This window comes from Rhineura floridana, chromosome 3 (genome assembly GCF_030035675.1).
Source record: "Rhineura floridana isolate rRhiFlo1 chromosome 3, rRhiFlo1.hap2, whole genome shotgun sequence".
In the NCBI taxonomy this organism is placed as follows: Eukaryota; Metazoa; Chordata; class Lepidosauria; order Squamata; family Rhineuridae; genus Rhineura; species Rhineura floridana.
The window spans coordinates 30,264,328-30,289,927 of NC_084482.1; the positions used below are offsets into that span (position 1 = coordinate 30,264,328).

At 45.6% G+C, this 25,600-nt stretch overlaps 1 protein-coding gene across 3 annotated transcripts in view; it reads right to left on the bottom strand.

Annotated features, from left to right (window-relative positions):
* Positions 1 to 97: 97 nt before the first annotated feature.
* STAT2 (signal transducer and activator of transcription 2) overlaps positions 98 to 25,600 on the bottom strand; it is a 59,885-nt gene continuing 34,382 nt past the window's right edge. For all 3 annotated transcript variants that reach the window (XM_061615177.1, XM_061615175.1, XM_061615176.1), the window contains exons 17-24: positions 22,830 to 22,965; positions 22,040 to 22,089; positions 21,869 to 21,957; positions 20,929 to 21,068; positions 4,679 to 4,867; positions 2,914 to 2,971; positions 1,906 to 2,030; positions 98 to 1,709 (exon numbers count right to left, since the gene is read on the bottom strand). In XM_061615177.1, the coding sequence (XP_061471161.1) occupies positions 1,594 to 1,709; positions 1,906 to 2,030; positions 2,914 to 2,971; positions 4,679 to 4,867; positions 20,929 to 21,068; positions 21,869 to 21,957; positions 22,040 to 22,089; positions 22,830 to 22,965 (903 nt within the window). In that variant the 3' untranslated portion in view covers positions 98 to 1,593. The remainder of the gene's footprint in view (positions 1,710 to 1,905; positions 2,031 to 2,913; positions 2,972 to 4,678; positions 4,868 to 20,928; positions 21,069 to 21,868; positions 21,958 to 22,039; positions 22,090 to 22,829; positions 22,966 to 25,600) is intronic.

Consider the following 25,600-nt stretch of genomic DNA (forward strand, 5'->3'; position numbering starts at 1 on the left):
TTTTTGTGGTTTGGAAGATGACGAGGAAATGCACTGAAAACTGTGGGATGAACAAAAGATTAATGGGAAGACGTGTAAACACACAGCAAGCCAATCACAGCATGAATCCTCACTGTAATACACCGCCCCATAAACCAATCAGAATGAATCACCTAAAAAAACCCACCAGATACAATTGAACCACCACAAGCAAATCAGGATAAAAGTTCAATAAAGAGGCTGTCTAGAGGAGCTCTGAGAGAGTACTATCCAAAGAGCAGTTAACATACAATCCATCACTAATCCCTTAGCCAGGACCAACGGGAAAAAATAAAAATGGGCAGAACTTGGCAACAGGAAGACAAAGGAGATCTTAAAACAGAGGTGGGAAACCTATCAGTCCTCCAGATGTTGCTGGGCTCCATCAATCCCAGCCAGCATGGCCAATGCTCAGGCATGAGGGGAGTTGTAGTCAGTGGAGATTGGTCCACTAGAGCAAACAGGACACTGCCCCACCAGCCTCAGTCTGCACCCAGTCAGCCTCCACGTGCCTGTCTTCCTTCTTATAATGAGTCCAGCTTCTTCCTCTTCCTTAGTCTCACGTGCTGCCCTTGTAGAACTCAGCAGGGAAGAGGATGAGGACAAAACTAGAATTAGTTGGCTTTGCCTGTCATTGGCACTGGCTCCACCTACTGTTTGAGCTACCTGCCCTCCACTCTACCAGTACCAATGAACAGTAGCCCGCAGTGATTGTAGTCCAGCAACATTGGGAGGGCTGCAGGTTCCCCACTCCAGTCTTTGCAGACTCAACAGAGCTTTGCCAACCCACACTGGACAAGCTGGTCTTGCAACTGCATCTTATTGCAAAAAAACAAACAAAAATCACAACAATCCTGCCACAACTCAGGTCTGAAAAAACATGGGAGGACAAGGCAGAACACACTGGACTGCAACAATTTGATAATGACATTAATAGGATGGTCTGTAAAAAGAAGACTGAATGAAAGGATTGAAGTGCCAGAGAAAAGGGCTAATATGGATGCAATGACTATCTTTTCTTGCATATACCAGGTTACAGTTTGGTTTGCCCTCTCCACTACTCCAAGTGACAGGACGTTCCAGAGCAGCTTGACAGGTCAATTGCTCATACAGAACGGTGAAGATTATTTACATATATACCGGTTGAGCTGGCAGGCACATATAGGCAACAGTGATACCCCTTCCCAACTCAAAACTCTTCTCTTCTCATTTTGTACCTAACAACCAAATCAGGATAACTCTAATGGTCCATACAACCTTGATTAGGCTCCCTCCCCACCAAGTCCCCAGCATATCACTCCAGTTGAATGTTCAGAGTAATCATGAAGGCTCAAATTTTCAGGCTGGTTCAGCATCCTCCTTGAGTTGATTAGTAAGAAAGCTCTGCTCTGCCCTGGAGCAGAAGGAAAACCATTAGGCAGTTGGATGGCAAAAGAGCCGCAGTCTTAGGTGTCCATCTTGCCAGAAATCATTATCCATCTTTATCCATCATCATCCATCTTGCGGAAGCGTTCTATTTCCAAGATGACGATAGCTTGTCTTTTCAAGTGGGAGCAGTGATGGTAACATAGGAGTCTAATGGAAATCTCTTTCATCTACATACAGCTCTGGGAACACATCAGGTGGCACAAACAGGCCAGCAGGCACCTGTGGCAACTGCGGATCCTCACCTGGTGGTGGAAGAAAAGGATCTGGGGGGGGACAGGAGGGAAGGAGAGCATCATCTGGGAGCTGAAGGGGGAAAATACTGTAGAAATCTGTGGTAGGCAGAGCCAAAATGGAAAACTGAAAGCATTACAACTGCAGCAGTCCCAGGAGATAATTCTGTGGCACTACCTCTGAGGAAACTGATTTCTCCCTCAAGAGGACTATGGATCCACTACTCACCTTGCCTGTCAAACAGAAGACCTCCAAGGCCGTGCTCTAATCCCTCCATCATATCATTATGTAAGAGCTCATTGTTTGCATGGTGTAAACCATTCAGCTCAGGAGCTTGGACCTCTTCTGATTGCCTAAAAGAATGTGAGCATTTAGTGAGCGCAAGGGAAGGCAAGGGGCGCCTTCTGCCACTTTTCAGATGCAGGCCTGGCTGAAATGTTGAGGCAGAGCCTTTTTCTATTAAGGCAACCAGGTTGCAGAACTCTCTACCTAGTGAGGTTTGGCTGGCTGCCTCCCCTTTAAGCATTAGGCAAGCTGTTAAGACCTTTTTAATCTTGCCTAGCTTTTTAGTGTGGGTTAAAGCTTTGTCTGCCTGATTTAGCAGGGGTGAGGAACCTCCAATCTGAGGGTCCAGTTAGACCCAGCCGGTGTCCCAATTTGGCTGAATTCCCTCCCCCAAACCACATGCACCTGCCCATACCTGATGTTATATGCAATGTTAAGTGCGGGGCAGGTAGACACACAGCTGCCAATGCACAGTGCATCCTGATTGTTCGTTGGCAAGGGAGGTTTGCTGTCACTATCAATCAGCTGATTGGCGGAAAGATCAAGCCTGCTGGGATCAGCTGTGCTACTGAGTTCCCCTTGTAAAAAGTAAGTCACCACCTATCTGCTGATGTCCAGTAACTTCAACCCTTGCTTCGCTTGGCTTTTGCCACACTACAAAGGAAAAATGGGTCACAAGACATTGATGGGAGGGCACGCCCATCTGTTGAAGTGACCTACCAGGAATTTGAGAAATGCAGAAAGTTTCCCACCCCCAGCATAGTGGATGAAGTGGGTTTCAAAATACATGGGGCAGCCCCAAAGGCCAATGTCTCCAATAGGCTCAGAACCAGAAAGAGATGTGATTGAACTTGGCAGGTGGGTTCAGTCTAACGAAAGAGAATTTGGAGGAAGAATCATAGCAGTTAAGCTCCTGAAGAAGCTGTGTAGGGACGAGTTGGCACTGCTCACCTAGAGGAGACTCTGATCAGGCGGCGGTTCAGGTATAGCCTCTGTTCCATCAGGTCCGCTGGGAAGGAGAAAAGGAATGTATACAGGACAGTCAGAAGCAGCATCAGCCCTATTCACCACCAAACCAACAAAGACAGTCCTGGGCTTACCACCCATGACCTCTGCCTAAAAAGATTTTGCATTAAGAAAGTGCCTGAAATTTGCCTGAACTTTACTCAAAGTCTATTCTGTGAAGAGGTCAGGAAATCTGCGTCCCTGGTACACACATGTGCACTTTTGTTTTGCATAATTTACTTTGTAGCTTTTGAGACGCAACTTCATTCACACAATTGGTAACTTTGAATTTTTTTTAAAAAAAGCAACGATATTTGCATGGGGATCTTCACCCAGAATGGGACTGTGGTGTGGGAGGAGGAGGGGTTATCTCTGTGCCTCTGCCACAGACCTGATTGTGCCCTTCCGTCTGCAAGTAGCAAGTACAGGATAGGTGTGATCCAGATCAGGAGTAAGGCAAGAGGAAGGAGTTAAATCCCTTCACCTAGACCTTATCTAGACACAGATACATACACCTTCCACCAGGCAAAGATATGCGATTATCCTCACGTCTAATGTGACTTTTGGCAGCTGTGGGGAAAAACGGAGCCCTGCTCTCCCACTACAAGAAATCCTATACAACTCTGCTGTTTTCAAGGTTTAACACCAGGCATTGCCCACATATTTTCAGGCATATCTGCTTAGATTTAGCTTAGGCTGCTTCCACACATGGGCTTAATATTGCAACTGAGTAATTTAGATATTATAAACGGGTCGTTGGTAACAATTTTTTGTTTTTAAACTATCAGATTTTTCCTGGAAAGTTTAAATTTGGATTTAACGATCTTGATGTCAACAACCTTTTGTGGATTCTGCATTTGGGTGAAAACAAAGCAAAGCGTTTTTTATTGCTGTGGAACCTTTCTGGAAGAGATTTCACAGTGATTGGTCCAAATGTATTTTTCTTCTCTAGAAGAGAACAATGGTAAAAGTTTGAAGCAGAAGCTGGCACTATACGGCACTGATTGGCTCTCTGCCTCATGATGTCACCAATCCATGGAGCACTTTTGCATTTTTTTAAAAAAAGGTTTGTTTTAAAACTTAAAACAGTGACAAGTGAGTAGATAAAACCTTCATGCAGAACTTGATTTTTTAAAAAAGAATGCAGACAGCCTACTTGAAGCATGGGGGGATGGGGAGAGGAAAGACTGACAGCTGGGTCAGCCTTTCATTTGCTAGTGTGCCTGTGTATCCCCACACCAAAGCTGAAGAACTGCTGCAAGCTGTGATTTGTATTATGCTTGTCTTCACCTTTAGAGCAGGGACCTGTCAAAAATGCTATAACACTGATGGTATTATATAAAGTTAATCATCACGGCAGCCATAAAGGCTGTAAAATTTGTTTTAAAGCCTCACATGCAATAAAGTTCTCTACGGCTGATTTCTGCATGATGAGACTCTAGAAGCACAGAATCAGAAGCAGCTCCCCTGGTGGAGCAGAGCCACAACAGCAGCTTCGCAACAGGTGTGTGGCTGCTGCTTTCTGGGAGGGACGAGACGGCTTGTTGCAACGTGGGTACTCCAGCAGGAGCACCACCAGGCAAGCCAGTTCTGTACATAATATTTATAAGCCCTGCCCATAAACATGAAAAAGCAGCACATCTGAATGCTCTGAAATCCAGGCCATAAATTGAATAGAATCATGAAGGAAAGAACTGGCAGGCAGGAATACCTTCCCGGCGTTCACTGTAATAAGGACGAAAAGCTTCATCTCGGGGAATGTCAGGATAGAGGTACTGGAGTGGGTTCTCAGGGTTGACTTCCTTAGCCAGGAGCTGATAGTCACGAATGATGTCAGGCAGTGGTATGACCTTGAGCTCATCCTTGGTATAGGGCTCCACTGATTGGAACTTGGGGGAACCTGGGGGAGTTTACAAACACATAGATAACCAAAAGGCAAAGAGGCCTGAGGGAAAGACTTCTCAATGTCAGGTGAAGATCTTTCTATTAACCCAAGTTTTTTTATTGTGTTTTAAATTCATAAATCTGTATATTGTTTTATGTTATCTGTCGCACTGATTAATTTGTTTATTGTTGATTTTTATTATTATATATTATAGATTGTATTCAATGTACCACTAGGTCAAATGTTCCATCAGTGCAAGGATTTTTCCTTGTGCAATGAAATGTTCTCCCCCTTTTCTTCCCCTCATACAACTCCTAAATCTGTTCTGTGGGTTCCCCCAATCCTCTGGACCAGTTTTAAGGATGGAGAGGAGCGAGCGTGGGGCCAGGAGAGGGGGGCAATCCCCTTAAGCTAGTTGGAATCGCTCCACTAGCACGAGGATTTAGTTGAATACCATCCTGTATTTTTAATATGGTGTTGTAAGCAGCCCAGGAAATATTTGTTGATGGTCAGCTAGATAAAAGTTAAAACAGACAGACAAACTTAAAATTAAAATTGTCTGCCTACATCAAACGCATGCTCAGAAAAGAGGAGGTGGACTGATAAAAAATGGAGGATGTATAAATACCTCAGTTTGGAAATTCTCAAGCCAAACAATCTATTTATTTATTTATTTATAATTATCAGATTTTTACTCTGCCGTTCAATGTACATGTAACCCAGGGATAGCCAACGCGCTGCCCTCCAGATATTGTGGATCACAGCTCTCATCAGTTTTGCCCGAGGTCAGGGATGATGGGAGTCGTAGTCCACAACATCTGGAAGGCACCACACTGGCTACATTGATGTAACCCCATGTAAGAAATGAGCCTTCGTGTAATCCAGGGCAGAAGCTCCAGTTTGAACAGAGCTTTTGAAAAGAGCCAGCCTTGGGAAGGGCAAAGGTTCCAGGGGGATTTGGAAGAGGGCAAGGTAGCTGGAGGCAGTGGGGGAGAGGGATTAATACTGAGTATGTCTATTGACTATTTATTTTTCAAGTAATTATCTGTTTTTCTAAACATCCGAGTCTGCTTCTTCTAAGGTCGTGGAATATGTAATCAATATTTGCTGGACAGTTGAAGCTGAGAGGGAAAAAGACCCCAGGCAGCTGACATCCAACAGAAGGGGACACTCAACAAGGGCTTCTGGGAAATATTATCCTTTCTATTGTTGGAAAAGGAATCCACAGAACTCTGATTCCAAAGTGGATTCACCCAACTCAGTCCACATGGATCATCATGACCCCCGTTGGAATCCCTTTATGAGGCAGTCTGGTGCTGCCACTGTCTGTTTAAAAATATCTTGTTTCCTTTTACAAAGCTCCAAAAGTCATCTAGCCACTCACAACCTGGCATGGCGGTCTTCTTGCTCTGATGCACGTTGTATAGAACAAGAACAAGTCCACCTGAGAGTGATGGGGCTTGATGATGTTCCACCACTCTCAGAGGGAATTGCATGGGGGGGGATGGCTGCACCCATATAGTAGTAGTAGCAGTAGTAGTAGTAGCAGTAGTAGTAGTAGCAGTAGTATTTCCACACAGATTTGTAAAGGTTTTCCCTTTAAAAATCAGTGCAGAACTAAAAATCAGTGCAGAAACAACACGGGACAAACCCTGTCCCCATTTAGAATTGGGATGGACTGCCCTGTAATGAGTCCATCTATCCACAATCGTTATATAACACTTATCAGAGCATTTTTCAAAGAATTAAAAATGAAATAAATTATCAGCAAAGGGATTTAAAAATTAAAACAAAAACACAAACACAAAACCCAGCAGAACAAAACCAGCAATAAAAAAATGGAAATTTTACTTACTGTGAATTTCTATTTGTGCATAGGGCTGGAGGACATTCCTGATTAGGGATGGCTCCTCCTACTGGTCATGACAGGCAGGGTCTAGAAATTTCTTATTCTCTCCAGGGGGAGGAGTCATCCTGCTCTCCAGACCGAGTTGACAGAGCAAGAACTCCTCGACCCCATCAATGCCAACCATGCAGACGTTTATTAAACAGACATCTGTACAAAGTAGTAACTAGGAAAAGGTAATAACCAGAGACAAAACAGACAACTGGAGAAAAACTTAACACAAAATGAGATACACGCAGTACTAGACATCGTGTGAAAATGTAAGGAGCTAGCAGAATGCTTCAAGCCCCCAACCCCTTGCTCCAGAAGGCTGTAGCAGAGGAAGGGGAGGTGGGTGGAATTTCCATTTTGCTAGATAGGGCTGGAGGACATTCCTGATTAGGGATATAACATAGCAGTATCCACACCCCCAGGGTGGGCTTCCTCTGTGTGAAACTAGTGATTTAGCACCTTCTGGAACGCATTGCTATGAAAAACGGCATCAGCTGGGGAATAGAAATCTCTTTTATCATGTCTGATGAGGATGTGTGGAGAGGCCCACTCGTCCAACAGATGTCCATGATTGGGAAACTGCCCTTGCATGATGCAGAGACAGCCACCCCTCTAACAGAAAGTGCCCTCTAACAGAATGTGCTGCAGGGTCCTTACCCAATGCCTCATAGGCCTGAGCTATGGCCGCCCTGAACCAGCGAGAGGTGGAAGAGGCAAACACCTTCTTTCCCTTAGAGTTCCCCAGGAAAGACTCAAATTATTCTTCAGGATGTCTAAACTCCAGTGTGCAGCACCCCTAATGTCCAGAGAACTTAGGCTATGGGGCAGTATACAAATGCAATAAATAAATAAATAATGTCCAACAAGTGCCACCTACACACCTGAGTGCAGGAAGGATATGGTCAGAAAAGACGGTAAGTCCATCTCCTGAGACCTATAAAAAACTGATGTGGTGGCCACCAAAATACTGTCGTATAAGTCAAGGTGTTCAGAAGGCAGGTGGCCATAGGGTCTAAGAGTGAGTCTGCTAGTGCCAACAACATCCAGTTTAGGTTCCAGGTTGAAAACCTGTAAACCGTCTCCAGAGAAACGAGAACCACCCCTTTAAGGAAACACTTAGAGCAAGCGGCATGAAGACAACAGGGAACTCCCAGACTAGAGGACATACTACTGAGGGAAGCTGTCTGGCACCTGAGGATGGCTGCACTAAACCCTTTGTCCAAACCTGGGTGTAAAAAACCCAAGAAGGCCTGAACACTTCAGGACAATGGATCCACCAAGATTTTTGAGCACCAGCTCAAAAATACCCTCCAGGTGGGAGAGAAACCCCTATTGGTTGACTATTTACATGAGGCCAGTAATATATCCACGACTTTCCGCAAAAAAACCTTGTCCCTCGACCCGATCCGCTCAGCCTGCAAGCTGTCCATCGTACACTCCATTAATTGGAGAGAAACGACCACTGTAGCTCCCTGGAATGGATGCCCTAATTCTCCCCTTTGCTGGAATGGGATCTTGGAATGGAAGCAGAAGCTACTGAAAGGGCTGGGGGACGAGTGTCAACCATCAGATTATAGCCCGACACCCTCCTGTGATTAAGTCAGAAAGAGCATGCCCAATGAACACTTGTAAAGGTTGTGATTTATATGTCAGAATGGTTTGACCTTATACCAAACTCTGAGGCAAAAGCTTCTGCAGCTAGATGTAGCTTCTCGCACTTGTTTGTGCTGGCAGACACTGGCAACGTCACATAGACTTGTGCAGCACCAACCATCCCCATAATCAAACTTTGATTAAAGGGACATAAAAGAGTAGAGGGATAGGGGCTGCTTTTCCTCTTGATTAGACAATACAGAAACAAGCATTTTCTGCTCCCTGATTCTATTAAACCAATCCTCAGACAAGGATTATCTGTGAAAGACAGGAATAAAGAAATTTATGTTTCATTTAACACATAAAAGTAAGTGGACTGCCTTCAAGCCAATTCCAACTTATAACGACCCCAAGAAACCTTTGGTTGTGTTCATTGGGTTTCTGTGGTAAACACTACTCAGAGGTGGCTTACCACTGTCTTCCTCTGAGGCTGAGAGGCAGTGACAGGCCCAAGGGCACCCCATGATCCCCACGGCTGTGTGGGGATCCAAACCATGGGCTCCCATGTCATAGTTGAACACTCCAGCCACTGTCTCACGCTGGCTATCATTGAAAACATACATTTTAATTAATACTGAACTGCCAAGGCTCTGACAGAAAAACCAGAACAGTCTCTGAGGTTGAAGGGGCCATTATCTGCAGGCCACGTTACACTGAGCTCTTCTGAAGCTGTGTATACCGTAAACCAGTATACTGAACCACTGACAACACGGAGGCAAGTGGAACTTTTTCAATGTCTATGGATATAGCTTCATGAAACTAGAAAAAGAGAAAAGCCCATCTTTCAGTTTCATCCACCGGGACACTTAATCACCACCCTCAGGGGTGATTCCATGAGGGTTCCTAAGGTTGAAGGGGATTGCCTTCAAGTCGATTCTGACCCATGACGACCCCATGAGGAAGGCCTCATGGCAAGCGGCACTCAAAGGAGGCCCACCATTGCCTTCCTCTGAGGCTGGCAGGCAGTGACTGGCCCTACACCACACTGGCTCTTCATAAGGTAATTATCTGATTTTATTCCAAACTGTGGCTATAGAGATAATCCAACTGTTCTTGCAAACACTACCACATGTAAGGGTTTTGGGCCTTCTCCTGGGAGAAGGGGGTATAATAACCTTTTGAAGCCTCAGAAAAGGCTTTGAGGCTTTCCATTTATATGCTTTTATTTATTTATTTATTTATTCTTGGATTTATTAGTCGCCCATCTGGCTGGTTATCCAGCCACTCTGGGCGACGTACAAAACAGAATAATACATTAGACATTAAGCATACCATAAGCATTAAAAATTTTAAAACATACAGTAAAAGTTTCAACCCATCCCAAAAGCCTGCCTGAAGAGCCAAGTTTTTAAAGTCCGGCGGAAGCTCATCACAGAGGGGGCACGTCGGAGATCATTTGGGAGGGAGTTCCATAGGGTGGGGGCCAATATTGAGAAAGCCCTCTCTCTGGTCCTCACCAGCCTAGCTGATTTAACCGGTGGGATCGAGAGAAGGTCTTGAGAAGCTGATCTTGTCGAGCGGCATCCCTGACGGTGCTGGAGGCGCTCCTTCAGATAAACTGGGCCCAAACCGTATAGGGTTTTAAAGGTCAAAACCAACACCTTGAATTGGGCCCGGTAAACAACCGGTAACCAATGTAACTCCTTCAAAACTGGAGTAATATGATCTTGTCGGCGGCTACCTTTGATCATACGAGCCGCCGCATTCTGTACCAGTTGCAATTTCCGGACTGTTTTCAAGGGTAACCCCACGTAGAGCGCATTACAGTAGTCTAGGCGAGAGGTGACCAGGGCATGTACCACCTGCGGGAGCAAATGGTTGGGAAGGTAGGGGTGCAGCCTCCGTATCAGATGCAGTTGATACAGCGCTGCCCTGCTCACAGCCGAGACTTGAGCCTCCATGGACAGCTGGGAGTCAAGAATGACCCCCAGGCTGCAGACCTGGTCCTTTGGGGCAATCGTACCCCATTGAACATCAGGTCCACATCCCCCAGCCTTCCCTTGTCTCCCACAAACAGTACCTCGGTTTTGTCAGGATTCAGCTTCAGCTTGTTCCTTCCCATCCAGTCACTCACCGAGTCCAGGCACTTGGACATGCTTTCCGATTGTGGACCCCTAGAGGAGCTAACAGGCTCCTCTGTTGTTGTCCCAGCAACGTTCCCTGGGCCTACCTTTTCAGGCCTTTCTTAAAGTTAGCTCTCTAAATGTCTCAGCCCAGATTATTCATGTCCCTGTCTGTTCTGAGGAGGAAAATCTAACATTTCCACAGGAATAAACCTGAAATACATAAGATTTCTTCAGAGATATTTCACCCCTTATGTTTCTGAAGGAGGAGGGAACAGACATAGCCAACCTGAAGGTTGACTAGGTTTAAGGGAGTCACTTTGTGTAACCCTTCCACATAAAGGGAACACACTACGTCTTCGGATGACCACCATCTGGCATGATTTATAACCTTTCTCCAGGGAGTACACTACACGTATCCACTGCCCCATGCTTTGACCTAAGCACCTGGCGTCAGGGCAAGAACACAGGGAAGAGGGAATACCTTGTCACCTAATCTTAGGCATCCCCAATCCCCCCCCAAATCTTGATAAGCACCCTTTGTTCCAGCTGACAACCTCTGGGTAAAGGGGCCTCACATCAACCATCAAGGCGGAAACCAGGGAAAGCTAGACCAATTCAAAAACATCATGAAAAGATACCACTCAGCCCTCCAGACAGTTCTGAAGTGGCGTGGGGAATTAAACCACCTCTGTGGGCTGTTTGGCAGGAGCAGAAGGGAACATCCTTATTTTATGCCCTGTGGTCAGGTACTGGGATGAGAGGGCTCGGGTGCCACAGGCTATTCCTTAATTTACCAGAAAAACTGCCTGGTCAGAGGCATGGGTAAAATATCAGGTGCAGATTCCAACTTGTCCCCTGAAAACTTAGAACAGAAGCAGCCTCAGATTTCTGGTTCCATGAGAACTGGGTGGAAACTGCTGAAACAAACTGCTGGAGGAATTTTGGAGACAAAATGGCGATCTAGAAGGACACTTTGTCAGGAGCTCCATTTCTTATCTCTTAAGAATTCTAATTTAACACCCACCATTCAATATCTAACATCTCTGGATCGTCATATAGCAACTTCAGTACTAATTGGCATCAAACATTCTTGTTAGTCTTTGCTGGCTGACTTTGGAAGACTGCCCTGCTTAAGACAGCGTTTTCCCACCCTCCCCCTTTCTGCAGCGGCTCGGGTTGCATTCAGAGCTACATCAAGTAAGTTACCATCACAAGTCACAAGTAATTCTACTTAACATCTGGCATTTCTAACATCAAAAAGCTCTTTAACCACTTGGTTTTTGATATCTAAAGGACTATTTGCCTTATCTCTGCTGCTTTACTCCTACGGAGGGTGGTTACAAGCTTTTAACTCACATTAATTACTACACTGCTTCTAAAGTGGTTCTTAAAGTGGTAGCTCTGAAGTATGGTGCACACTAGAAAAGACTATAAAAATGCGGGGATTGTCCCCTCCCTCATAATGGATGACCCAAGCAATCAAAAATTACTCATTTTTATTCCACTAAGGAGAGAAAGGTCCAAGGAAAGAGGGATAAGGAGCCAGATGAAGAAAGTATTCATCATTCAAACCCAGTAATGGACTGGTCGCTGAACATCATTGGAGACCTACAAACCAATGTTTGCAACCCATCTTCTATAAATCTCGCACAAGAGATAGCCAGGGCAGAGAACATGACCTTGGAAGGAGTAGCTAAAATGACAAAGAACCGCTATCAAACTGAGCAAATCGAATGGAGCTTAAATCAATCTGTAGAATTATTAGAATGCACTGGTAGTGAAGCAAAAACTAAGATGAAGCCTAGTGGTCAAACCGAGTCCACTAAGGAGGTAAATGTGTCAAATAAAGAACCCGTCCTGCCAACTGAGACCTGGCTTTTTATGATAGCAAGAGATCTTGAACATATTAAAGTGTTTCTGTCTGAATCCAATCAACTCCTAACCACATTGGTAGAAGCGTATATAAAGCTCGGCTTTAACCGTGAGGACGAGACCTTAAGAACTCCCCCTACCATGGACCCCACGCAAATTACCCAATCAAGAAACCCAACCCTGAGAAGTAACTTATGCTGTTCACCGCCCTTTATGCTGTTCACCGCCCTGGGAGCTTATTGCTATAGGGCGGTCTAAAAATGTAATAAAATAAATAAACACGAAACTTAACGGAAGGACTAGGAAGAGTCGGAGTACCATTGTAAAGTTGAGCAAGAAGAGTATCAAACATCCAAAGATTCATCGCTATAACAAAATGAATTTCGAGAAACTTTGTAAGTTATTAGATGCTTCCCCGAAGCGGAAAATGAAGCTGGCGGCCAAGAAGACAACTCAGTCTGAACAAAGCAAGTGTGTTAACATCAATTCCCCCCATGAAGACTTTGCTGCCCCCCCGCTCCTTCCTCCAATTAATAGCACATTACAGACCCAGGTTTCGGTTCAGCAAGATCCATGGTCACTTGTACCCTTGGAACCTAAATCTTCCCCGCAGCTGGCGAGAGACATGAAATGGTGTGTAGTCCTTAACCGATATAAAGTGGTTCTATCTAATTATCCTAAACCCACTGGTCTTCTTACACAAAATGAGTGTAAAATCCATCTCCTAAAGATTTTTGAAAGTATTATTCCTGGTGCGTTCAGCATTGATATAACCTTAGTAGAATCCTTTTTTTATAATTATGTCACTGCTCGTATTGTGGTGACTTTCAGTGATCTGGGTAAAGCCAGATTGATATTTGACAACAGAGATGTACTCTATACTCGGGGCATATTAACATCAAGAATCTTTGAGAATCTAGCTCCGCCCCAGCCGTTAGCTGCTTACCCTGTAACATGCAAAAACACTTTTTTGACAAAGTTGGATAATGGGACGGAAAATTTTTTGATTGATTTTGAAACCAAGGAATCCCCTTCGCTAACCACAGTTATGGGTCTACAGGTTCTTGAGGAGCAAAATGGAACAGCCAGCCATGAGTATATTCTAGAGCAGCCTTTCCCAACCAGTGTGCCTCCAGATGTTGTTGGATCACAACTCCCATCTTTCCTGACCATTGGAACTGCTGGCTGAGACTGATGGGAGTTGTGGTCCAACAGCATCTGGAGGCACACTGGTTGGGAAAGGCTGTTCTAGAGAATAACAATAGGATGGAACTGCTCATTGAAGAAGAGAAGAAGTTACTTGACTCCTTTTCCATCTTACCCCCATTAGCCCAAACTGAAATTTTGACAAGACTTCACACTTTAAAAATCCACTTAGAAAATAAATTGACGCCTTTTACGAATGAGGACCGCAATGAGAAAGAATACAGAAGGATGGAGGATCCAGAGTTATTATATAATGACTATCTTAATGATCCAAAGAGAGTACTACAAGGACCACTCATCGCCAAAAAAAAAAGCCCCTCCAGTCCAGATCGCAGCTGAAATGAATTTTACAGCTCTCAATACGACACGGTTTTACACTAAGGAACCAGCATCTACCTCTCACAATGCAAAAGCTGCTGCTTGTGTAACTCTGTCCTGGACATGAGATGGCTCAGTGAAAATGAAGAGGGGTCCCCGCAGAAGACAGTTGCCTTCACGAATCATTCGCCTAGCCCTCTGAAGCCAGTAATATCAAATGTCAGCAAACTAGACCCAACTCTAGAGGCAATTGCTCCCTTTGAGACGGATCCTGGATCACTGTATGTCAGCTATAAAGCAGAATTTACCATCTATCCAACCTGCCTCAGTTTGACAAATAGTAAATCACCCTACCTCACATCTACTATTCCTTTTGTGGAATACCTCAGGTTGGAAGAATAAAGCCTCAGATCCATCTTTCCTGGATTATCTCAAAAAGCACGGTATTATTCTCCTTCAAGAGACCTGGCTAAGAGGGGAACTCAATTTACACGGCTTCACAACCTACTCGTTGGAAGCAACCCCAAGCACTAAGGGGGGACGCCCCAAAGGAGGTCTGAGTATGCTTGTTTCAACAAACTTATGAGCTCCCATCATCAAACCAGACCCCCTGGTGGGGTTAGCTACTTCCTTAGTGATCAAGTTTAATTGGGCTCAGCTATTGCTTATAAATGTCTATTCTCCCCCGTGTCGCCAAAAAAAACTAGTGAAGGCCACTATGTTGAGATTAGAAGAATATATTGTTAAGTTGACAGCTCTGCACCCGGAAGCCCTGGTGATCATTGCGGGGGACTTCAATGCCAGAATAGGACTGAGCAATGAGGTGAGATGGGGCTTTCGACATACTGGCTAGACAATCAAAAGACAAAGGATACAACTATCCCAGGCTCTGCCTTAAGCAAATGCTGAATAAACTGAATTTAGTTCTGGCAAATGGGCATGTGGAAGGAGATACTAATGGCGAATTTACCTTTTTATCCGGCCTTGGAGCATCTACCATTGACTTTTCCATCGTCTCCTACAATTTGTTTCATGCAGTGTCTACATGTGTAGTAGACAATCACTCCGAAAGTGATCACCTACCTCTAGCCCTTTCTTTGTATTGTGGTAATCAAACTATCTATGTTGAAGAGGAGCCAATTCTGGATGAAAAATTTGAAGTACACCCAACATGCATTAGGTGGTCGACCAAGTTAGAAAACAACTTAAAAGGGATTTTAAACTCAAGACAGGTGCCTTCAACTCCGCGAGATTCTAGTAACAATGATCTCTGTGAAAACTGCTCTGGAGACTTTCCAGCAACTGATCCTGGCCTTACAAAATGGCCTATCCTCTAAACCCAGGACTAAAACCTTTAGCTCTGTATGCAAGTCTAAAGCCTGGTTCGACCACGATTGTGTAGCTTTGAAAAAACAACCAATTGCAAAATACACCGCTTACAGAGATAAAAACTCTCCGACATTATAGAATGGCTGGAGCTGAAGAAATGTTACAAACACCTAATTAAAGGGAAAAAGAGACTTACGCAAATAGAAAATTGGCAGTGCTTATTGAAAGCCTCTAAAGGATTCAACTACCTTTTGGAAGATGGTCGCAAAGGGATGGCCTAAATCTTCAGTCAGCTTGGACTATCATTATCTCAGTGAATGCCTGGGAACTGCATTTTAGTAAAATCTATGCAAGGGAACAGCCACGACATCAGTCGCCCAAGTCTGACATAAAAGACCTCCCTGAATGGCCACCTGTTACCATTAAGGAAGTTTCTAACCTAATTGCCAAATTAAAAATGGGCAAAGCTCCTGGGGCTGATAACATCCCTTCCGAAGTATTCAAATCTAATGCAGAGTGGTGGGCACCAGTATTAGCAGCTCTTTTTACAAGCATAGACCACTCCGCTTGCATTCCAAAGGATTGGGGTCTTGCTATAATCATCCCTATCTATAAAAAAGGTGTAAGATCTGACCCCACCAACTACAGACCCATCAGCCTACTAAACATTGTTAGCAAGATATACGCCAGCCATTTACATGAGCAACTGCAAGTCTGGTTGGAACAAGAAAACATTCTGGCTGACGAGCAGGCTGGTTTCAGAGCGGAACACTCCACCATGGATCATGGCTTTGTCTTACAACAGCTGGTGGAAAAATACACGGCTAAATCTGGGGGAGCTCTGTACTTGGCTTTCATTGACTTTAAATCAGCTTTCGACCTGATCCCAAGAGATAGACTTTGGGAGAAACTTGAGGCCACTAACATCGATAGGTGTCTGGTAACACTTATACGGTGTTTATATGAAAATACCAATCTACGTGTAAGGCGCAATGGCGCCGGCCATTTATCTAACCCTATTCCCACCTTTAAGGGTGTTAAATAGGGGTGCATTTTAGCCCCCACATTGTTTAACTTTTATATTAACTCCCTGGTCAAAAGTCTGACACCGATTCACTCTCATCAACGTAGACTGTCAAAGAGGCCTCTGTCCATTCTTCTTTATGCCGATGACGTGGTTCTTTTGTCGCTGACATGTATTGGGTTGAGACGCTTGCTGAGTGCCCTTGCTAGTTATTGTAAAAAAGGACTCCTGGTAATTAATTACGATAAATCAAAAGTTGTCATCTTTTCTAGGAAAAGGGTAAAGCATCGATGGCAGATAAACGAGCACCCAATAGAGCAGGTAATATCTTACAGATATTCAGGGGCGACTCCATGCAAAAAACGCCACTGCCAATGCTCAGAGAAGTGCAAAGGCGATCCTCTCTTTTTATTACTCTAGAGGGGGCCAGTATGTTCCAGCAGCCATACAGGTCTTTGCTGCTAAAGCCATTGCCCAGTTGCTATATGGCTCACAAATAAGTGTTTACGATAACTATGCCCCTTTTGAAATTGTTCAAACTCAGTTTCTGAGATCTATACTTGGCACCCCGTGCTGTGTCCCCAATCCTATCTTCCGACTAGAAGCTGGGCTTATTACAATAGAAGCCCGTATATGGATGTGCAAAATTAAGTTTTGGCTTAAAATGATGTTTGCACCCATGGGATTGGCTCCATCTACGCTGACGTCTTTCAGTCGAAGTGGAAAAAGTCTTTAAACACTAAACTATTAAGCTTAGGGTTCTCTCCCTCTATGATTCCTGCGCTAGGCTACTCCAAAGCAAAAATGTGCATCCTCCAACAAATCCTTGATATTGAACTTCAAAGCCATTTATCTTTGGCCGCAGCTTACCCTGATTTTAGATGAAACACAAGGCCATTTGTACCCGCTCACTACTTAGATACCCTGACCATCCCTAAATTTAGAAGTGTTTACGCTAGCCAAGTTTAACATCTTACCTTCGGCACTTTTGGATGCAGGTTTAAAAAAATTCCGTATGTTGAGAGGGTGTGCCCTTGTGATGAGGAGGCTGTAGAGTCTGTGGGCCATGTTTTACTGTACTGTTCATTTTACCGCGACCTTTGATCCGTTTTAATTACCCCAATTTTACAAAAAATTCCTGGCAGAGATGAGGCTTCTTACGTGGAATACCTTTTATCTGATCAAACTCCCCAAGTATCAGCTAAAGTAGCCAGCTTTTGCGCTGCTGCCATTCTCTGCAGAAGAACTTTGATAATCCCCCAGTTTATATAAGATTTGAAAGACCCTCCGTGGTGCAGAGTGGTAAGCGGCGGTAACACAGCCGAAGCTCTGCTCACGACCAGAGTTCGATTCCAATGGAAGCAGGAAGTTGAATCTCTGGTAAAGGGGGTCGAGGTCCACTCAGCCTTCCATCCATCTGTGGTTGGTAAAATGAGTACCCAGCATATGCTAGGGGGGTATAGAAAGGCCGGGGAAGGAACTGGCAATCCCACCCCATATATACGGTCTGCCTAGTAAACGTCGCAAGACGTCACCCTAAGAGTCAGAAACGACTTGCACTGTAAGCGCGGGGACACCTTTACCTTTATATAAGATTTAGAATTGGTTTTAGACAGAATTTGTTAGAACTATTTAACAAAAATTGCCTATTTTGAAGATGTATATTTGTATGCTGGTCTATGACTGTAATAAAGCTATCTGTCTATCTAAACTGCTGGAGGAGCTCAAAGGGTGAGGTCCCACAAAATGGCTGCCAAAGGAAGATCTGTGAGATTTCCTGCAAATATAACTAGTTAGCTCCTAGCATCCCTGGCTTGTATATTTCCTTCATGAAGGATATCTCCCCCAAGAGGAAGGCCCCTTAAAATCCTGGGAATATATATAACATCAAACCAGGATAGAGACTAGGATTCTTGCTGCAAACATGAAATGCTTCTTTGCCTATTTAGCAGGCAGCTTTGATTTACATGGGAACGCCCATTCTGTGTCCCACACATCATCAAGGGCCTGATGACAATAACCAGCTTAGCACCAGTCGACGGAAGCCTGTTTAGCTCCCGCCGAATTCGACTGGGCATGGGCATCGTCTCCCCTCTCAATTTCTGAGAACTGCAGCACTCTGCGCCTTCAGAAGAAGGGGTTGAAAAACCTCTAGGGAAAGAGCCTAGGTTGCACTGGGTCACCTCTAGATCCTTTCCTGATGACTCCCCCTCTTCCCTATCAGCTTCAGGGGAATCATCCAAATCAGACAATGCCCCCTGTTGGCCATAGACCTGGTTGGGCAACTGTCCTTGTACCTGCAACCCCTGGACCATAGTGGGTGCTGGGTATGCATGTGTCTGGGTGTCTGATCAGTCCTGTTGATTCATAGCGCCCTTTACCAGTGAGATCCTTGTCTCCCACCATGGGCGCTGTCTGAACCCCCGCCCTGCACAATATGACAGGGAATAGGAGTAGGACACCCAGGTTGATGTTGGGGTGTGTGCCACCTCAGCTGATGGCTAGGGTACAATGAGAGGGGGGTCTGGTATAGCTGTATTGCTATGGCAAACTACTATATCTCCTCTCCCTGCACGAGTTGCTAGAGTGATATTTGCGCCTCCACTTTCTTTTATGGGATCGCCTACTTGAGGGCCTGTTCCGCTTACTTTTAAGGGCATGGTAAATGGGGCCCCTGATTTCAATGAAGATAAACTCCTTGACCCCAGACAAGAACTTAAGAAAGTGAGAATGGGGGTGTGTGGAGCTTCCATACCTTCAGCAGGAATACTCACACACACACCCGGCTTGGGGTTGGGTAGAGCGCAGGCTGATAGCTTGTTGAGCCTTGTGCTGGCAGCTCTCAACAATCCGTCACATCTCCCGTGTAACAGAAGTCTTGGCGAGAGAACGAGGAAGAGGCAGGCAAAGCCATAAAGTGGCGGACACAGCTGTTCTGCACTTAGGAAAAAAGTGCAGGAAACTGCTGCAATGGTGAACTGCCATAGCGGGTGCCGCTCAACCCCCTGCTGCCGAGCACGATCCGATTTTGGGGTAGATTCTTCTCCTCGGAAAGGGGAGGGGGTGAGCCAGAGCCGGCAATCCCACTCAGCATGAGTGCGACAGAAACGCAGCTCCACGGAGCAAGAAGCCAGTCCCCCTTCAGAAGTGGCTGCTGCTGTTGCAGAAGCACTGCGGATAGCCACGCTCTGTTGCTCTGAAGAACGCCTCGCACGGCGCCAAACTGATCAGCTGGACTGAACGATCCTCCCAAGCCCCCGGACTCATGATGTGAAGGTGGGAGGGGGGGAAGAAAACATTAAAGGATGGAGACAGAAGAAATAGCTAACATGAAGGAGAGGAGAAAGACGGAAAGCAGAAAAAATGGAAAAACAGCAAAAAACAGAGGTAAAAGGAAGTTCTGAGCAGAGAGAAGACCCAACCTTCACAGGCCGCAGGCAGGGCCAGTCTGGAGAGCAGGATGACTCCTTCCCCTGGAGAGGAGACTAAGAAGTTTCTAGACCCTGCCTGTCACGACCAGTAGGAGGAGCCATCCCTAATCAGGAATGTCCTCCAGCCCTATCTAGCAAATCCCTGTGATCAAACACTCTTGCCATCTAAGAAATAAAAAAGTTTTTTCCCTAGTACTGGAAAGATATTAAAGCAGATACCAGGCAAATAATTTGGGGGGGAACAGGGTGCAGACAAGGCACCACCGTAGAGAAGTTTCCCTCTCTGCTTGCCACCCACCAATGGCAGGAACATCTAAAGGAGGGCCTCTGAACCATCACAGCACATAGGCAGGTCAATATGAAAGGAGGCGTTCCTTCAGGTGCCTAAGCCATCTTGCTAGGATTTCAAATAGGGATGTGGTACCTGTGATCCTCCAGGTGCTATTGAGATTATATCTCCCATCAACTCTCACCATTGGCTATGTTGACTGGGGCTGATGGGAGTTAATTATTTTAATTCATTTATAAACCACTGGATAAAAAAAGTTCTCCAAGCAGTGTACTAATAAAAATTATAACGAACATAGCTAAAATCCCCAAATCTAAAACCATAATTGTTAAAAACAAAGATAAAAACCAATACAACTTTAAAAACAAATATAGGTAACCACATCATGTGTTTAAGCAGGCTTGCCAAAACAGAAAAGTTTTCAGCAGGCGTATAAAACAACATAGCAAGTATGCCTGCCTAAATCAGTAGGCAGGGAGTTTCAACAGCATTTGAACTGGAGGGTCACAAGTTCCCCATCCCTGCTTTAAAAGGAACGCACACACACTTTGAATTGCTATTGGAAATGGACCAGAAGCCATTGCAGATCTTTAAGCACAGGTGAGATTGGGATCTCAAAACCCAGTCCCAATTACTTATCTTAGTAGGCTTTATACTAACAGCAGTTTCTGGGCAGTGTTCAAAGGCAGCCCCACATACAACGCTTGCAGGCAACATGTGGAACAGTGTCCAGGGGAAAGCATAACATATGAGGCTATAAGAGATGATCTGAAAGTTCAATCTGAGGGTGTGTGTGTGTGTTTCTGTGTCTATTTTTGATGGTTCACATACACACATTCAAGTGACTGCTTAAAGATGAAGACCTCAAGTGATGTCATGTGGGGGTAGACCACCCTTTAGATCTAACAATCTAAAACAAGATTTCCTCCAGGTTCTCCAAAGCATCAGTGTACAAGAAGGTAAGGCAAGGGAGAGACTCAGGAATTCACACCTTCATCATCGTAGTTCACCCAGGTACATGTGATGCCACCATTTGGGATGCTCTCACTGAAACGCAGCAAGAAGGTGCCTGCCTTCTTCCTCTTCAGCAAATGCCTCTCACGCTTGCGGCTCACAAATCCCATGATGAGCCTAGGGTGGGTTGCAGGTTGGAGAAGAGAAATACCGAGAAAAGTCACACAGCCACCACCCTTGCTCTGCCTTAACTCCCTCCCAACATCTTGTATCTCTTTCCATGGTGCCTCCTCCTGATTCATAAGGACAAGGGCAACCTTTACTAAACTGGTGCCCCAAGCAAAAGGCATCCTCTCCCAGCAGCATCCTCTGCATCTCTCAATTAGGTCCATCTATGTGAGGATTGTGCATCATTCCTGACAAGCAGCAGCTCTCTGGGGTTTCAGGTAGGGGATATTCCCAGTCCCTACCAGGGGATGCCGGGGATTGAACCTGGAACATGCAAAGCATGCGGTCTGTCACTGAGCTACAGCCCTTCTCTGATGGCTGGGCTATCTGCAGTAGTAAGCTGGGGCTCTCTCCCACTGTCAGTTACCCCCTCTTTCACAAATGTACTTTTTTGGGGGGACAAGGGTTGCTTATGAAGTGGCAGAAACACCGGCAGAAAAGGGAATTCCATCATCTGGGGTTCTAACATCTGTGTTTGCAATTATTCCTTGCAAGTACTCACAAAGCCCCTCAAAAAAGATTTCTGGAGTATTTGCAGAGAATGATGGCAAAGCCCTGACGGTTTTTGAGACAAGAGGTAGAAATGGGCAAACATCCCCCTAGCAAACACTGCACTCGTGGGGTAGTTGCCATTCAAGATAGCTGAGAGGATCCAGGACTCCTCAAGTTCTGTCCTTTGCTGAGGAAGAAGCTGCATTTTCCTCTGTTTCTCTTCTCTTCTTTCCCACTCCTCCCTTCCCACTTCTTACTCATTCTTCCAGAGTTGCAGCAGGTGCTCCTTAACCAGGAGCAAGACCCCATCAATCCAGGTCCAGAAGGAGAAACCAGCAGTCATGTCCTGTGGGAACAACAGCATAGACAAAACGTCAACAGGGAAGCGGCTTTGGTGGGTGGCCAAAGGAGGCAGGGGCAGCATTTACCTTAGCAAACTGGGCCCAAGTGATTGTACTCTGCAGCGTTGCATTTGGTCCTTCAGTGGGAAGAAAAGAAAAGAAGTGAACCACATAATTATTTTGACAGAGGTGGGGCTAGGAGGAGCATGTTTGTTGCTCCTTCTTTGCCATCCCCATTCCTCCCCTTGCCTCCACATTATGGGTCTGAGAAAAAAAGAGGTTTCCAGGGATTCAAAATGAGGAGCTTGTATTGAAGAATGCACCCTGTTATTCAATCCAGAGTAGTTACCACACAGTTGCTAATGCAATTTAAAAAAAATCTTGTTCTGCTCTAAAGGACTCTGCTGAAAAAGTGAGAAGGAAAATCCACCTGAATAGGAACTTCTTGAGCCTAGGGCATTTGAGAGTTCACCTCCTCCCACACCATCTTGCCCACTCCCTAACATCAGACAAGAAGCCCTTCGCTGTATCCCACCTAAGGCAGAGGCTTGGGAGATGGTAACAAGAGACAGAGCCTTTTCAGTGGCTGCACCAGTATTGCCGAATACCTTGCCCCATGTAGAGTGGCCTCCTCTCTTGGTGCCTTTTTCCAGCTGGTCAAGACATTTTTAATATTTTACTTGTGATCACTGCCATTAAATGGATTATTAATGTTGCATATTTTTATTCCTGCATTCTTCTTCTAATATATATTTTTACTCCAATGTGATTTTAAACGGTTGAAAGCTGCCCTGAGTGGTGCATGGGCACTAGAAAAGCAAGATAGGATTTTACAAACAAACACTAAACCCCCTGCACTACACTGGCCCCACATTACCACAGAGTTTCTCTCTCAGCATCTTGAGTTGATCCATGTTTAGCCCTCGCTCAGTAGCAGCTTGGAACTGCCAGCTCAGGACAGCAGACAGCTGATCCCAGGTGGCAGCTGGTGGACTGTTGAAAAACAGCTGATTCTGGGAGAAAGGAGAGAGAGGGGGAGGGAGAGGGAGAGGGAGAGGGGGAGGGGGAGGGGGGAGGGGGGAGGGGGGAGGGAGGGGGAGAGGGAGGGGGAGAGGGAGGGGGAGGGGGAGAGGGAGAGGGAGAGGGAGAGGGAGAGGGAGAGGGAGAGGGAGAGGGAGAGGGAGAGGGAGAGAGAGAGGATGAACCAACCAATTTAGGTAATAAGGAGGGGCATGGGGCATGAACTGGAAGGAAATCTGGGATTACAAAAACTTTTTAGACACAAACCTGGCTGTAAAAGGGACAATATCACATGAGTTATAAAAACCCTACACCAAGGATAGCCAACTGATGTTGATGGATTCAAAGTCCCACCATCCCTGACCCATTGGCTAAGGTGGCTGGGACTGATGGGAGTTGGAGCCCGACAACATCTGGAGGGCACTGTGTTGGCTACCCCTGCCCTACACAGAAGCCACTTTCATGTAGGAATTAGCAGTTTGCCTGTAGGGAAACAAGTCATGGACCTAAGACATGTGCAAGATTGCTGCATGTGCCATGCCAACACACACACACACACACACACACACACACAGAAAGAGAACAGAGTCAGGAAACAAAAAGAGACTAGTGGCAAAGCCAGTGACGAAGGGAGTGGTTGTTTCCCCAAGGGGTGTCTCTGCATACCCTCTGAGACATGCTGCCTTCCTCTGCCTTCCTCTGAACTGCAGGATCACTTCACAGTGTGGCAATCTATACAATGGGTAACACATCTAAGTGACAGGGAAGGGCCATGGCTCAGTGGCAGAGCATCTGCCTTGCATGCAGAAGGTCCCAGGGTCAATCCCTGGCCTCTCTCTCATTTCCCAGCTGGACATGTCCCCCAACTGAAACCCCGGAGAGCTGCTGCCAATCAGTGTAGACAATACTGAACTAGATGGACCACGGGTCTGACTCGGTATAAGGCATCCTATGACAGGCCCTTCTGTATTGGAATCATGTAAAGTGACTCCAGTTTTTAGGACACATCCAGACAGCAAGTGCTCAGCTGAACTTTTATTTATTTCAGGGGTTTTCTATTTTTACTCTGCTGTCCAGCAAAGCTCTAGAAGTGAAAACATAAGTAAAAACACACCAGCATCCTGAAGATTATTTTAACCATCCTTCTAAATCAGGGGTGGCTAATCTCTGAACTTAAAGATGTTGTTGCACTACAACTCCCATTATCCTTGACCATTGACCCTGTTGCCTGGTGGGGCTAATGGGAGTCTAGCAACATCTGGAGGACCAAAGGTTAGCCACTTGTCAGTAGGACACCGAGTAGATGAGGTTTTGTGGCCAAAGAGTTCCAGACGTGAAATAGAAGCAGGCAACACCCTAAGAAGAGCCAGATGAGTAGGACGCGGGGAGGTGTACGAAGAAGGTATTCCTTCAGATAATCAGGACCAAGTTGCTTATGGAAGGGGAAATTGGGAGCGCCAAATAAAAAGAGAAGGTACAGTTTGTACTTACCGTAAACGGTCTTTCTTCATGGATGACAAGAGGTCTCCACGTGGGTACTATAGCTCCCCCTACAGCTCAAAGACAGGAAATGCTTCAGGAAATGTTTTTTGCTCCTCCCTTCCTGCTGAGGCTCAGTTTTCATTCTTGTAAAGCTCTGCCAACAGCCTCAGCACATCATAGAAGATATAACACACTGAAAAAACACAACAGGTGTAAAGAACATACGAACAGTTAATAAGCCTGGAAGAGGCTCAGAAAGATGCGTAGTCGTGGCACCATAGAATAGCGTCCCATATAGCCAGCCGTGTTAGGGAGGGCCGTGGAGACCTCTTGTCATCCATGAAGAAACACCATTTACAGTAAGTACAAACTGTACCTTCTCTCATGGATGACAGAGGTCTCCATGTGGGACGTACTAAAGCTACGACCTAGGGTGGGTCAGATGGAGGTAGGACCTGCTGGAGAACTCTGCGACCAAAGGAAGCCTCCGCTGACGCATAAAGGTCAATTTTGTAATGCCTTGTAAAGGTAGAAGGGGATGACCAGGTGGCTGCCCTACAAAGTTCTTCTATAGAGGCATTGGTGGAAAAGGCCGCTGAGGTAGCAGCTGATCTGATGGAACGAGCCGTAAGGTTCAACAGAGAAGGTCGGGGCAGAGCTTCGTATGCCAGAGATATATACGCTCTAATCCACCTTGCCAAGGTATTTCATGAGACCTTGTTTCCTAAGGCAGGCGGATGGAAAAATACAAACAGGGAATCACATTTACGAAAGGACTCAGTTCTAGAAATACAGACTTCCAAAGTACGCCTAACGTCTAAGGAGTGCCACACTCTTTCTCTGGGATGAGAGGGATTAGGACAAAAGGAAGGTAGGATTATTTCCTGCTGCCTATGGAATGGTGAGTTCACTTTGGGAACGAAGGCTGGGTTAGTTCGTAGCACCACTTTATCTTTGTGGAATGTACACAGATGCTTTTGTATTGAGAGGGCTTGCAGTTCAGATACTCTGCGGGCCGAGGTGATAGCTACGAGGAATACCAATTTGAAGGACAGGATCCTGAAAGGAACGGATGCAAGTGGCTCAAAGGGAGGCTTCTGAAGAGCGCTGAGGAAGGTATGCAGGCTCCATGATGGAAATCTGTGC